The following is a 14,386-nucleotide window of genomic DNA, read 5'->3' as shown; positions in this document are numbered from 1 at the left end:
GCGCGGTGACGTGCGCGAGACCCGGGAAGAGGCCCCGGCGCGCGGGCGCGCGGCAGAGGCGGGAAGCGGTTGTGGGGAGCCGGCGCGCGCGGCGGCAGCGGCGGCTCGGTCGCCCTGAGGTGACGCTCCCGCGGAGCCGGCCGGGTCGGGGCCGAGGGAGCGGCCGCCTTCACCTCGCGGGAGCGTCCCGGGCGGCTTTAGGCCCGGCCCGGCATGGCCCGCCCCCAGCGGCACCGGCGTTCCCCCGGCGCGGTGCCGCTGAGGGGGTGAAGCTGTTCCCGGAGCCCTTTCGCAGGGCCGTGCGGCTCGGGGGAGGGGGGCAGCGCTCCGCAGGCCTCCGGGCGCCCTCAGGGCTGGGGCTTGGCGGGGAGGCTGGGGGTGGGTCTTGTTGCTGACAGCGGGGCACCGCCGCGTAACACTTCCGCGCTTGTTTCCAGGGAGTTAGTGGAGAAGGGAGCTGAGTTTATGGTCTCGAGTGTGCTCGGAGCCTTGGCAGTGCTTTAAGCAGCTTCTATTGTTATCTGCAGGTTTCGGTCTGGTTTTTTTTTTCCTACTGACTGTTTTGCGCGTTGCGGGTGAGCTGTGGAATGACCTTAACTTTGTTTTGGTACCTGCCTAGTTCGTGAAGAGGTCTGCGGATATCGAGGATGTAGCACACCGGCTCTGCTAGTTAATGTTATGCCCAAGGGCTGAAGGAAAACCTTGGAGATCTGAAAGGTGTTTGGGATAAGGTTATTATTTAGCATAAGTGGTATTGGAGGTAGAAGATGTGCCCTTATTGTCCTGCCAAGCCTTTTGAAATGCAAAGATGTACTTCCTATAGGGTGTTGCTTTTCTCATAAGGCATGCTTATAATTACCAGTGTTTTGAAAGGGAAGATGGAGAAACTCAAGGTTTCTGAGACCTTTTACGGCTATCGTAACACAGTCACACCTATAGAATCAGGGAGTTCCTGCTGGGAAATCTGGGAATGGGATGCATTTGTGGTTCTAGATGTCTTGCAAGTGCCCAGAGTGGGGTGAATGGAGTGACTGTTTACTAATTGTGAGGAGCAATTTCCTTTTGTGAAGGGTATGGTGAACATTTTGGAGTTATCCTGGCATTGCGTCATGATTGATTTAGTTCTAGCAGAGATTAGAGGGAGGGTCTGATGCCCTCTTTACGCACTGGTGTGCTGATAGTTGCTTAGGCACTATAATGTTATACCTCCCATCATATGGAAGCTAGACTAGGAAAATGTTTGTTTTATTACATTTCCCCTAGCACAGTTCTTGCTTCGCATGAAAAAGACTTTGTTGTGATCACTTAGCCTATCTCAATTGAATAACTCTTCAAGTTAATTGCTTTCACTTTTTTTTCCCTCCCACACATGATTTTTCCTTCCCCTATCCTGCAACTCGCCTTTCTGTTAGCCTTTCAGTCAGATACTCCAACCACTCTGCACTGGAGAGGAAGCAGTGCCTTCTTCACCTCTTGAAGAAGTTGAAAAGTGTACTGAGAAAAGAATTAAGCTTGTGGTCCTCTGTTAGATTGGGAAAACCTGCACCTTTAAGGACAGATGTGGCTCACAAGAACAGCTAAACTTGGATCAGAAGGCAGTGGAGATGCTTGCTAGTGGCCCAGGGAGTAACTTGTTAGTGCGTGAATTCATACGGCAGCTTGATTTTTCCCCCTCCATTGCTCTGTAGACCCTATTGTGTGATCAGAGTGATCCATTCTTATCCTTTGATAGGGTTTTGGGCATCTCTCCTGGCTAAGAGCGGAAAGATTGAAATGTTTGCCTGTCCAGGATCTCCGCCTGGTTGTAAGCCCCAGGCGGGCAAAAGATCCTTTGCGCTCATGCTCTCATCATGTGGCCATGTCTGTACTGGGAACCTTGTGGGAAGGCTGGGAGGTGGAAAAAGTAATGTCTTCATGATGGTGACTGATTCGTGTTTAAAGGTATTCAGGAGGGTTGTAGCAGTAACTGCATACAGAGCTGGTGGAAGTGGATGTGTCCTGCTAGCTACCTTTCTGTGCCAGTGAGCATAGTTCATGTAGGAAGATTTATTGTATTCTTGCCTGGTTCTTTCTGTTATTCATGTAAATGCTTTTTGCATTATCTAAATTATGATAGTGTGAGCTATCAGATGTTGTACAAAGCCAGCTGGGAAGTTTATCACTTTTATGGTCTTTGTTTTATAGCTTGTGGACCTGGCTGTGATCTCTTGAGACAGAGGGAGCTAAGAGGCAGTGCTGCAAGAAATGGTGTTGGTGATTGAATTAGTGATTCATTGTTTGGTGTTGCAAAAGGGTTTTTTTACCCTATATGCTGTGATGCCCGAAAGGAGAATAGGAGACTGTTCTACTAGAGGGACAAACACAGGAAGCTGAGCCCTGCAAACATCTGATCATAAGTCTTATTTCCCTTTTGCAGAAGTGACAGTCTCAGTATTCTGAGGAAATCCATCCTTAAATAATTATGTTCTGCTGCCTTAGCTTTTCTACAAGTACATGAATTTTCCTTGCCTGTTTCTAACAGCTCATCTGTGCTGGTGCATGTATTCTGTTCACCAGCAACAAAACACGTGTCTGTTTAAGAATTTGTGCCAAGGTGAAAAAATATAGATCAAAAAAGGAGAAGTGTTAGTTTGAAAATGTGGTTATATACATGCCTGTGTGGTTTTCTGGAAGTCCAGTTCTGAAAATTGTCCCTGTTTGTAGCTACATCTCTGAGAGCTTCTCGAGCTGAATTTTGTGGAGGGTGTGCTGGAACATCGCCTTGTGGCCAAATTAGAATCCTCTTCCCCTCTTTTTATTGAGAATTATCTGTTTTCAGCCTAGCTGTGGTGCTTCAGGTGTTCCCTACTAGCAGCTCTGCCCCCAGCAGTGACCTTTGTCATCAAATCTGGCATAGTTCAAACCTGATTCTCTCTTCCTGTTTTTCTGTGGTTTGCAATGCAACCGTTGTCTGGCCAAGCAGAGTACAAGGATCTATTGAGGAAGCTGCTCTTTCAGTAAGCACCAAAAACTTGACAGGAAGGGGCTTGGCTCAGGCAAAATAAGGCGGGTGATTCTACAAAGCGAACCTGCCAGATCTCTTGGAAGACAAATTTTGCTGTCCGACTGGCTATCGGAAAGCATTTGTAAAGGCTTTTTTGCCTTCTAAAGATTTCACAAAGACTTAAGTCATTTTAAATACTTACAAGGTCTGTAGGGAAAGGAGGGAGCTGTGGGCAGATATTTTGGTAGTGGTGGGGGAACTTGCTTAGTTACTTTGTTCCTTTACTGCTTGTAGTAAGGGAGAGGAAGTGTGATCCACAGTAAATGACTAATACAAGCGTGTGCTTAATTTCCCCTGCCCGTGCTCTGAATTCATAATGGAGGGAACAAACTTTGGTATTCTGTTATTATGGTAACATAATGGAGTCTAACTTTAGTGTAAAGAAGGCTATGTCAATTTATTCTTGGACAATGTAAAGAGTAAATGAGTTTCTTTTGTTGTTAATTATCTGCTATCCTTTTCTGGTCTAGCTAGGCAACAATGGCAGGTGAAGACTGTGTAAGAAAACGCCAGTCTGGCTCCACTACAACCTGCAAGACCCCTGAGAATGAAGAAACGCAGAGGAGACCTGAGAGCGAGAGGTCACTTCAAAACTCAAGCAATGGTGAGACTCTTTCACTCGGGCTTAGTTGCATCTCTGGCATGTGATCTCCTCTAAGGTGTCCTTTCTAGCTCATAGCTCTTGCCTCTTTGCTCTTTCGTTTCAGTTTTTCTGCTCGTAGAAAGGCTGTCAAAGTGGAGCTCCCTATGTACCAGCTGCACTTCTTCAGCAGGTTTAGGTTGTTTGGAGTGCTCTCCTGCAGAACTTTCCCTCAGGGGCTGTATACTGCAGTGCTTATAGGGATGTAAAGAAAGTGATTAATTGTCACAGGAGAAATGTGTGTGATGAGGAGGAGAGGCTTTAATGCTGTAAATGGTGCAAATGCATCTCGACAACAATTTTGAGTAGTCCTGGTAAACACTTTTTCTGGGGACTTCATCTTCCTTCCTTTACAAGCTTTAAGTATGTGGCTTCCTTAAGAATGAACAAAATGGTCTTTAATATACCAGGCTAAGCTGGTATATCCATCCTGACAGACAGATGGAGGTAGGATGCCACGAAGAACAATGCTCTGCTCCTGTGGGGCTCTCTTAAGAGAGAATGTCAGAACAGCTCCCTTCTATCCAGTCTCAACCTTGGCTGCCTTAAAAGGTGTAATAGAACAATAAACAGTTGGGTTTGTATTGATTTATATTGTGGTCACCTTAAAAGTAATGTGGCTTATAGTTGGCTTTATGGAAGAGTCAGTGCTGTATATGTCCTGTCCCTTGATTTGCAGGCACAGTTGTGTGGCAGTTTGAGTTGTTTTGCCTGTGGACTCTGTGGACACTGTGATGGTCTCAGACTCCTGGGTTATGCTGTACCACATTCCAGCCCAGTGATAAGGAGGTTAGCGATGAAATTGCAGGTTGTTTCCTTTCTCTTTGGGAGACAGAATAAGCAAAAAGCTAAACTAGCTTATCACAATGTGCCACTTGAGTATAAGTTCCAAAACCCCGGTGCCAGTGACTTAAGGAGATAGTTCTTACTGGTATGCTTCTGAATATCGTCACTATTTTATAGTACTTCTTTCAACTGAAATGGGAGTTGGAGCAAATTTAAGTTTAGGACAAGTCAGATTTCATCTTGCAAAAAATATGTTGGAGAGAAAGCCATCCCACAAACTTAGAGAACTGGGATTTTAAGCTTTTGGTGGTACCATCATTTTAATTGAATCAAATGGGGCTGTTCCGTTAACGCTGTTTTTAGAAAATTGCAAGGAGTTGATGGCTACTGGAAAACAGTTATGATGGGTTTAGAAGCAGACTTCTACCTTTTTATCTATGGAAACACCTTAACTGTTATGCATGAATTTGAGTTCTTGCAAGCTTGTGGGTAAAGAATAAATATAGCTGTGATAATTAGCACTTGATAGGTGGGTGTGTCTGTCTTTAAAAGCCCTTCATTTTAATACCTCTGAGATGTGGCATCTTGTCATTGCAGGTGAGATACTGTGGGTGTGTAGCAAGTAAACATTCTGGGGTAGATCTCTTGTAAGTGTACTGAGCTTTCATGCGTGTACACGGACCTGGCAGGTTGGCTTAGAACAATGCGGTGTGTTTTAATACAGTACAAACTGCAGTGAAGGACAGCTGGGAGGAATCCTGGTTAGTTAAGATTAGGTGCCTCTTAACTTCCAGGGTTACTGCCAATTCAGCAGAAGTGTCACACAGACTTAAGTGTTACCAGTTTTTGCAGACTCTTTGCTCAGCACAGTGATGGGGACATCAGGAATGCCACAGGGAGGTAGGAGGCATGAGTCTGATGCCTGACCACATTACAGGCCCGGGAGGAAGATGCATCCCTCTGGTCAGGAATTCCCCTGTACGGTGGGATTAGATCGTATCTGTGGCACAAAGGTGGAAGCTTTACAAAGCTGAAGTGTTCACATGTTCCAGATAGTGGTCTCTTCACATAGTCCAGTATGCTTGCATAAATAGGTAGGGCTTTCTGTGAAAGCACAGCTGATGTGGAAGAATTTCTCAAAAGGAGTAGCCGTGAGTAGCCGTAGACTTTTTTCTGACTTTCTTTTGTCCTAGCCATTCACTTCTGAATGGCTGTTTCTAAGGCATTGGTGCTAATGTGTACAAAGGCAGCATGAGGCTAATGATCTGCTGTGTCTGGCAGTGTCCTCTTTATACTGTAGCATCTTAACACTGGGTGTTGTGTAGAGTTTTAGACAAGATGCATGTTTATTGCAGTGAAGGGATTCTAGCCAGGTCAAGACAGTATCTTGTATGCAAGTAAATATGTAGTGTCTTTGTAGCAATTATTTCTGTAGAAAAACTAAATCGCTAATGTGATTTCCCACCCTTGATCCTCCCTGATTAGCAAACACCATCTGCTTTTTAACTTAAAAGTGTCAAGGGCTAATTGACTTGTTTCCAGAAGTGTGTGAACTTTCTACAGAAACGTCTAGGGCATTAATCCTTTCTCTATTAAAACTCAAATGCATTGGCTGATCTGAACGTGCTTAGAGGAATGATTTTAATCCATATATTGGCTTTAGAGCTATATTAGGTCTGACCCTTCCGTTTGTATAGTTTAGGTTCTTTATTTTTCTTGCCTCATCAATGCTGCTAAAAACTGTCTCATTGCTTGCTGAGTTGTAAGACTGAATAGGTTGTACTCGGGTACCCCCAAATTTATAGATAGGTGGAAATGTTCATAGCTTTGTGATTGCCAGAAGAATTTTTCTGTCCTTTGATGTGTTTGTATCTTGTAATCATTCAGCCTGTAATTTCACTTCGACAGAGTAGCTGAACTTTAGTCTCATATATCACTTCTCCTCCTTGAATTGGCTCCAGAATTGGCTCATAATTAAACAACTAATTTGGTCCTGGCATAGGGTCAACAGGTGATCTGGCAGCAATAATCCCCTGTCAAAAGCTGGGCTTTCTTAATAAGAGTAGTCTTACATGTTTTCAGCTGGAGATATGTAAATAAATATAAAACTGTTCTGCTTAATGGGGTGTTGATATCGGGCAGTACTAGTTGCAGGAAAACTTACCTGGAATGAGTGTAATAGAAACTGGATGGGCAGATCTTACATGCTTAAGAGCCATGTCCTCTCTAACCTTTTATGCCTCTCAAAATGCTAAGATTAGACCATTCAAAACAGTAAACTTTACACAACAGTAAAGTTGTGGAATCTGCCCTTGTTTCCTCAGAAATTAGAAAAGGATTAGAAGTGTCTCTGGCAACTGATCTGCAAACAAGCTATGTGGCATATCTTTGTTAGGTGTGAGTAAGCCTGTTTGGTAATGCTGGTCTTAAAAAGGGGTTGTTATCTTCCAATGAAGAGGTTACTATTGATCGTTCCCAGTGCAAAAGTTCATGAAGCTTTGTGACTTGTGTGTGCCTACTGATAGTTGTAGGAGGAGGGAGCTCTAAAACAGGGAGCAATTTGGAAAGCTTTGGGGTCTGCTGTCTGACTCACAGCAATAAGTGTTTATTGTATCAACAGGCTATTTCTTACAGATTAATGAATTTGGGATTAAGCTGCTTGAGTTGAGTTTCTTGGATGTGTTTCAGGGAGATGGGTCAAACAGAGCTGTGTTGTCTGAGACTAGGTGGATTCCGGTAATTCTAGGCACTGTCATGTTTTTCAACCTGTGGGTTAGGTGAAGGCTGAGCAGCTTCTTGTGAAGGGCCTGTGGATGTGCTGGCATGATATAGAGAATACTGGTGTTTCCTCCTGCTAGTGAAGGGTTTGGGTCCCATGTCCCTGTAGAAATGACTTTTTAACTGAATTCTTTGCCCAACTGCAGTGCAGTGACCTATGGCCTGTGCATTCTTTAAGCAGATCATATGAGCTCTGGGAGCAATCTAGTCATAACTTGCCTCTATCTGCTGAGTGGCCAAATAAATTACCATAAGTCAGAATAAGGCTTATTAGCATCACATTATTAACATAGGTTGTGTTGTACCAGATATGGAAGACTTCCCCTCTTCACAGTAGCCTTGCACTAGGTTGGCTTTGACACTGCTCTCCTTCAGGTAATATCTTCAGTGTTTCTAAAGACAAAGCCTTTGAATCCAGGTATCCAACAGTAACAGGAAATCCTTCTGCCTATGTTTCTTTAACCTCTTGAGTGGTAAGTGGTCTGATCAAGAAATAATGAAGATAATATTTTTAAACTCTTTTAGGGAAGGGCAGTGTTGGGTACAGTTTGTATCTGATTTTCCATGAAGATCCTGAAGCTAAACAGATCCTGACATCATTAGGGGAAAATGCTTCTGAACTGTGATTAGTGTGCTTGGTTGTTCTGAGAAGTGTCTTTTTTTTTTAAGTCCATGTGGCAATTAACTGAAGTTTGTGTGCTTTTCCTAGCTTTTCTGCTAAGAGGTATTTTTGTCTTGAATGCTGTGCAGGGATTTAGATAGCAGTGGTCTCCCTGCGTTGTTCTGACTGCTCAATAATAAGCTTATTGCCACAATGCAGGAACAGTTTGAGTGACAATGGCTCAGAGTGCTGGGCTGCAGGCAGCTTCTGTGGCTGGTGAAGTCACTACAGGTTGGAACTGTAATACTACACACAAGCCACGGCTTTACTCAAATGACTTATTCCCACTTGTGCCCTTGGTAGTAATTGCAGACTGTAGCGGTTAAATAAAATGAATGCTTTTTAACACCGTTAATTTTTGAGAGCTTGCTTAGTAGAGTGCTGGCTAGTGTCTTACGTAGAAGCTGTTTTTGTTGAATCCCAAGCTGCAACACTAACAGATCATATGAATGGGACAGACAATGAGATCCTTTAAGAAAGGTAGTTTGTAAATCTTTTGTGAAACTTAAGTTGCTCTAGTTTTCAACAATAAAAAGCTTTCTCAGTCTTCAGATGATCTTTTATTAGCCTGGTTTCCTATGGAAACAAAGCTTATATTTAAATTGCTCATTTTTTTTTTTCTGACTTTTGAACCTGCTTTGAGTTTGGGCTGTGCAGAGGTGTCACATCCTACAATGATCAGTTTCTACGAGCCCAGGACAAGTGGTTAGCTAGGTAAAGGTCTTATCAATGTCTTTGATGGGAAGGGAACACAAGTCCCATTAAGTTAAACCTTCTCCAAAGTGAGACTTCTCCCTTCAGGGAGAAGCGCAAAGCTCTTTCAAAGCAAACCCTGCTTCAGTCTCCTGTGAAATTTGCTACTTTCTCACACTAGTTGTCAAAGCAGATTTTCTTCCTTATGACTTTAAATGTATTTCCCATTTTCTGAAGGCATATCCCATCTTGTTTTAAATGCTAAGATGTGCTTGCTTGTATTGTGCAGCCTTGAGTCCATTTTTGTAGTGATGTTGCAATCCCAAAGTGATACAGGGGGATCCAGTCTTCATTTTCAGTGTCTTAGACTTCTCAGCAGCGTGAAATTCCTTTTAGGCTTAAAATCATGTGATGATTCTCTTCTTGAATGACCTCACAGAACATAAGTAGCAGCTTGCGCAACAGAAGATGAGTGATTCAAGAAGATGATGGGTTTGTGTTCTCTGGTATCTGCCTTGTGATGCAGCTTGAGTGTATGGGGCAATGCAACACAGCAGAATGAGTTGTTGTTTTGGGGTGGGTTTTCTTCTGCAGGAGACTGTTCTGGAAAAGAAGCAACAAGCTTACAGGTGGTTTTACTTTGTTACATGAGATGCATATATTAAAGACATGGAGATCTTGATTTTAAAAGGTGCTGTGTTTCTAGTCCGTGCATACGCACTGGTGTGTGGGTGAATAAAGTGATAGGAGGGACACTGCATACAACTGAGCAATTACAACGTCAGCAGGTCAGAGACTGGCCTTGATTCCTGTACAACTGTTAAAGTTGTACATTAGATATCTGTAAAACTATATCCATCTTTAAGGCACTGTAAGTCAAAAAGGGGGTTTTATGTCCTAAGTGAGGCAATCCTGGGTAGTTATAACAACTGAGACTTTGAATGTAAAATCTGACAAGAAATCTATGGTCAAAGCAGTGGTTATTTATTTTTAGTTTGGCTTACAAAGGAAATAGTGCAATCCCTTAACTCTCATGTGTCCTGTCCTCTTTGGCCATGTTGGATGGCTTCAAGCAAAGTTGGTAGAGTCTTGAAGACTGGCAGCTGGATAAAAGAGACACATTCTTACCTTTCTGCAGGAAAAGTTAGTTGTGCTTTGAGCTCAACAGCTCTGTCTGCTCTGTTTTCTAGCAGGTAAGCACAAAGTGGTTCTTAGTAGTAATGGGGAGAGGGGGGCTATTAATACAATTGTGGAGTGGCGAACTGAGGGAGTAGAGCCATTGAGATGATATCAAGGGGATACAGTTCTGCTTGTGGAACAACTTGATTATTTTTTTTTTTTAATTTATTAGGGGAGAGAGAGGGGGAATCCATTTGAGACCAGCAAAGTGCACAAGCTGAGTGGGACAAGGGACTCTCTAGTGGTATCTTACACTCTTCTCTCAAATTGTTTTCCAAACTGCTGTTGTTCAGGAAGTATAACAGCATGATGAGCTTAAATGCTGAGGTAGTTTTCTTTGTCTTGGAGGTGAGATGCTTAGCAACCAGGAATTCTATTTTTGTGAAAATGGATCTTTGTGTGCAGCCAAAAATTCATGGTGTTAAGCAGTTTCCTTGTTTGTTGTTGCATTACAAGGCTGCTAAGTAATAGGCTGTTGTTGCTGGTCTGTTCTTAAGTCTGTAGCTTGTGTAGCAGTTTTTATAGACAAAAAAACTGATCTTCCTGCTTGATTGGGAGTGTGTGGGGGAATTAATGCTGATGACTGAGCATAGCTTCATTAGAGCTTCATGAAGTCTCTTGTTTCATTTAACTCTTCTCCAGTACTGGAATTGGAGTCATCTCTGAAGCAGGTCTATCTAAACTTCTTACAACTGGTTGCTCATAAGAGCACCTTCAGACTAGTGTGCATCACAGAAGCACTTGCTTCTATTAAAACAACACACTGTGCATTTTGTGTGCATAGGCTGCGCACATATGAGGAGGACAAGACAAGGAGGCTGCATTGTGAACTGTGATATTGCTATGAATCTGTCTTCTCATCATGCAGCAGCAGAACATTAGCAACTACTGCAAATCTGTTAGCTCGTGCTTCACTGCAAAGTTACTAAAATCAGTTCAGTATCCTCTTTTTCTCAAAGTGGTAGTGTTGTCTTAGAAACTGAATGTGAAAGCTGTAATGCTAGCTATGTGTTACCGTAAGGTACTGGTGTAGCTGTAATTGCCAAAGGACATGCACAAGGCAAGGTTTGTTGCTATCTTTTCACCCTGACTACTATTTTCAGGGGGGTGGATATTGCTGCTTTAATCTGGATTTTCCTTCATGTGCAAGACTCTGTTTTAAGTAACTTTATCTTCTGTGTTGTCGTTCTTACTGAAGAAGTGAAACACCAGCTGGCTTGCTAGCACACTACAGCCATTGCAGACAAACCTTGTCTTAAAACTCAACTAGTCTGAAATGCCCAATTTGTGTATGTTGTTCCTCTTGATGTAATAGAGGCATCTCAGATGTGTATAGTTCTTTATGCAAAAGAAGGGTGATATTTGAGGCTTTACTTATTAGCCAATGGTATTAGTAATGATAAAAGTCAGATGATGTTCATGGCATTGTTAGACCTGACTGTTTGCTTAAGCGATGAAATGTATTGAGGAATACAGTCAGACTGATATCTAGCACTTCTCCTGGGGGATGAAAGGAGTGGGAGTAGCCAGGTTTGAACACAGGATAACCTTCCAACTTGCCATTTAGCCTGTCTTTAGAGCTGGTTACAGTATTTGACAGATAGTCAGGACTGACTGCCTTGTCTATTGGCAATGTAGAGACCTCCAGACAACCTAATCTTACGTCTAGTTCACTCTGTGTAAGATAAAGCTCTGATAAAAGATCAGCACACTTGGATATGACCTTCTAAGGGTTGTTCTAATTGCTGTTTCAAGGCTGAATGTATTTAGGGACCTTGGGAAGATTTGCAGAGTTGCTGATTGAAAATAAAGCTTTCAGAAATCCAGCATGTTATCAGCTGTTGACGGCCTTATAGTGCTGTGATCCTAAATGGCTGTTTAAAATACTTGGTCATAGCTTATGAATTTCCTGCATCTTAGTTTTGAACTTACTGGAACCTTATTAGAAGTTAGAAGTGCTACTGAAAAATCAGTGACTGAGCTATTGTATGTTGTGCTTTCTGTGTTTTCAGACATGCAGCTCGCATCACTGAAAATACAAATGTTAAGTATTTGCTTTCCTTCCTTAGGCCGGGTTGATGTCGACCATGTGATAACAAGGAAAATGCAGCTAATAGCAGAAGCTGAGGTAAATATACTCATAATGCTTGCTTGTGGGGAGGAGCGGGATAATTGACCCTGAATGTCTTTTGGAGAGTCACTAGTCCTGGAACACAAATATCCCTCTTTAGTCAGAGCTTGAGTGCAGTGACTTTTATACAGCCCTCTTTCTCCCCTCCTCCTCCTCCTTTCTTCTGACTTTGCACAAGAGAGGTAATATTATCAAATGCAGTTCTGTCTTACTTGACCCCAACAGGTTGAAGTCCAAAGATAAGAGTGAACTTTGAGGCCTGTAAATAAAATGGAACTTCTCTCACCACTAACTTTTGGCAGGTGATTATCAGCTAGCCTGCTTGCATATTTAGTCTTTAAAATGCTCTGTGTCCTCTTATCCACTGAGTAAAGGGCAGTGTGTAGCCTGTATCCCACAGCTTCTATTGCCCTGGCTGTGGAGATGACCTTCCTGAGCCTTGGTCCCACTCTTTTTGTCAGTGAGCAATATCATCAAAGAAAATAGCACTGAGTATTTCTAATGTCATCTGCATCTGTGAGCTGCCATTGTCTTAGCTTATGTTAAGGTGATTTATGCCCAAATTAAGTTAGCTAACAATGAACTGCACCCTCCTTGTTAACCATTGTTTTGTAGCATGTATGTTCTTCAGGGCAAATCGTCCTGCACTCTTGCTTCATTTTATTGCAGAGAATTCCATGGTAAAGATTAAGTCATCTAATTGTGCCACCCTTAAGTGAATATTAGGCAGTGGATACTTCTAAGACAGAGAAAAATACCTTGCACCTTTGAGATGTTTTCCTGTTTAAAAGTCTTTTTTTCCACCTCTACAGGTGGTGTGTAATTTATAACAGATATAACTAAAGTGTATTTAAATGTCTTCTGCAAAGGGTGTACTGCTTTTTGTGCTGAAAGTCCTAAAATTCAGCCTGTTAGAGGAATAGTCAGCTCTGAATTTTATTTCATATGTTGTCTTCTCTGGATGATTCTTACTGAGGACATGATAGAGCAAGCCTCATATCTTCTCTCTGCAGACAAAACAGCCACTGCAAATCACTGTTGACAACAGATGCTTGCATGAGAAAGCTTTGACCGTTAAGCACATGTAGCTTTAAGTTCCAGGGAACACTAGTTGGTTGCAAGGGGACAACTTGATCTTGGATTTCTTTCTTCAGGAATGTCTCTTGTTTCTACATTCTTTTTTTCTGGCCAGCAGCTTTGAGACATGCTAGTTTGTAGACAAAGTGATTTCTTATCTGCAAAGAGAATTGAAGAAAATCAGCAGTGGCACTTCAGTTACTGAAGTTTCTCCCAAAACATGGGGAGTTCAGGTTTTAAACCCTGAGTTAGGCAGCTTGCAAATTTGTTTAAGGTGCCTCAAAGCTACAATAATAGCTAAGTAAAAACCTCCATCTACTGCAAAATCCTGAGAATTCCTGGAGTGCCTGGCCCTTTTGTTATGTGAACCACTGAACAAAGGCTTGGATTGCAGCTTACCTTTTAGGTGATATATATCTGAGCTCTGGATAGATGCTTGACTTCTGAAAAGTGCTGGTCACTGACAACTCCCACTGATTTAAATGGGATTTGTAGGCGCTAGGCCTTCATGTGTCTGCAGGCCAGTCTGAAAATCTAGTCCTTCGTTCATCCTAAACTGAGTTGAGGATGGTATGTTCTGTCACTTGGTCAGGGCTGGAGGTTGTCATGTTTCAGTGACTGAAATAACTAAATCTGTTAGAATGAGTAAAATGCTGGGGAGCTTTTGCAACTTTCTCTTTGTAAGTAAGCTACAGGGTTACTTCCCTCAACTTTCTCTGACTTCTCATCAATTATTGGTCAGCTTCTGCTTTTTATGGCATAGCATTGTTTTCATACTTGCTCCCCTTTTTGGTTTTGTAATGATCTGATTCTTTTGTTTAAAGCTTAATGGTGAAAGCTGAGTGGATCTGCCCAGTTCCTTGTCTGAGACTTCAAGCATACTTTAGGAAACTCTTGGTTAAGTGCTCCCCATTGGGGGAAGCTACGATGAGGCCATTTGTGTATCCATGCCCTGTCATAGTGAAGGCTGGTGGGAGTCTGTTCTTAAGCTTAATTTCTTTGGTAAGTGGGTGGAATGCACTTGGCTTATTGAGCACTAACAGTTACTCTGGCAGTTGCGCAAGTAGGTTGCCCTTTGAATGGCAGTCGTAGTTGATAATATAGCACGATACGTTGTGCAGTTTTGTTGTACAGAATTACAATTACGGGATGGTCTATGGTCTGGTTTTATCGTATTTTATTTAATCTAATGAGAACTCATGCCCTGCTCTCCCAATCCAAACATGCATATGTTGATATCAGCCCTGGAGGGTTGTCTTGGGAGGAGGCAATCTCAGCAGAGTGCTAACTAAAGGGAAGAGGTAGTTTAAGGAAATAATTTCTGTTAAACTCTTGCTGAGAGGAGATTAGGGTGAAGAAAAGGGGAGAGGCTTTAAATAAAAAGACAGGTTTTGGTAG

The 14,386-nt window shown here is 42.6% G+C and overlaps 1 protein-coding gene across 3 annotated transcripts in view; it reads left to right on the top strand.

Annotated features, from left to right (window-relative positions):
- The window catches only part of SOAT1 (sterol O-acyltransferase 1), a 31,483-nt gene continuing 17,097 nt past the window's right edge, over nt 1-14,386 (top strand). The window contains exons 1-3 of one of the 3 annotated variants that reach the window (XM_072867227.1): nt 1-119; nt 3,518-3,647; nt 11,850-11,908. In XM_072867227.1, coding sequence (XP_072723328.1) covers nt 3,524-3,647; nt 11,850-11,908 — 183 coding nt within the window. In that variant the 5' untranslated portion in view covers nt 1-119; nt 3,518-3,523. Of the gene's footprint in view, nt 120-2,978; nt 2,997-3,513; nt 3,648-11,849; nt 11,909-14,386 lie in introns of those variants that run through there. The other 2 variants (XM_072867226.1, XM_072867228.1) reach the window with 2 other exon arrangements.

This window comes from Ciconia boyciana, chromosome 7 (genome assembly GCF_034638445.1).
Source record: "Ciconia boyciana chromosome 7, ASM3463844v1, whole genome shotgun sequence".
In the NCBI taxonomy this organism is placed as follows: domain Eukaryota; kingdom Metazoa; phylum Chordata; class Aves; order Ciconiiformes; family Ciconiidae; genus Ciconia; species Ciconia boyciana.
Note: the sequence above shows the minus strand (reverse complement) of the source record. Positions and strands in the feature narration are given on the sequence as shown.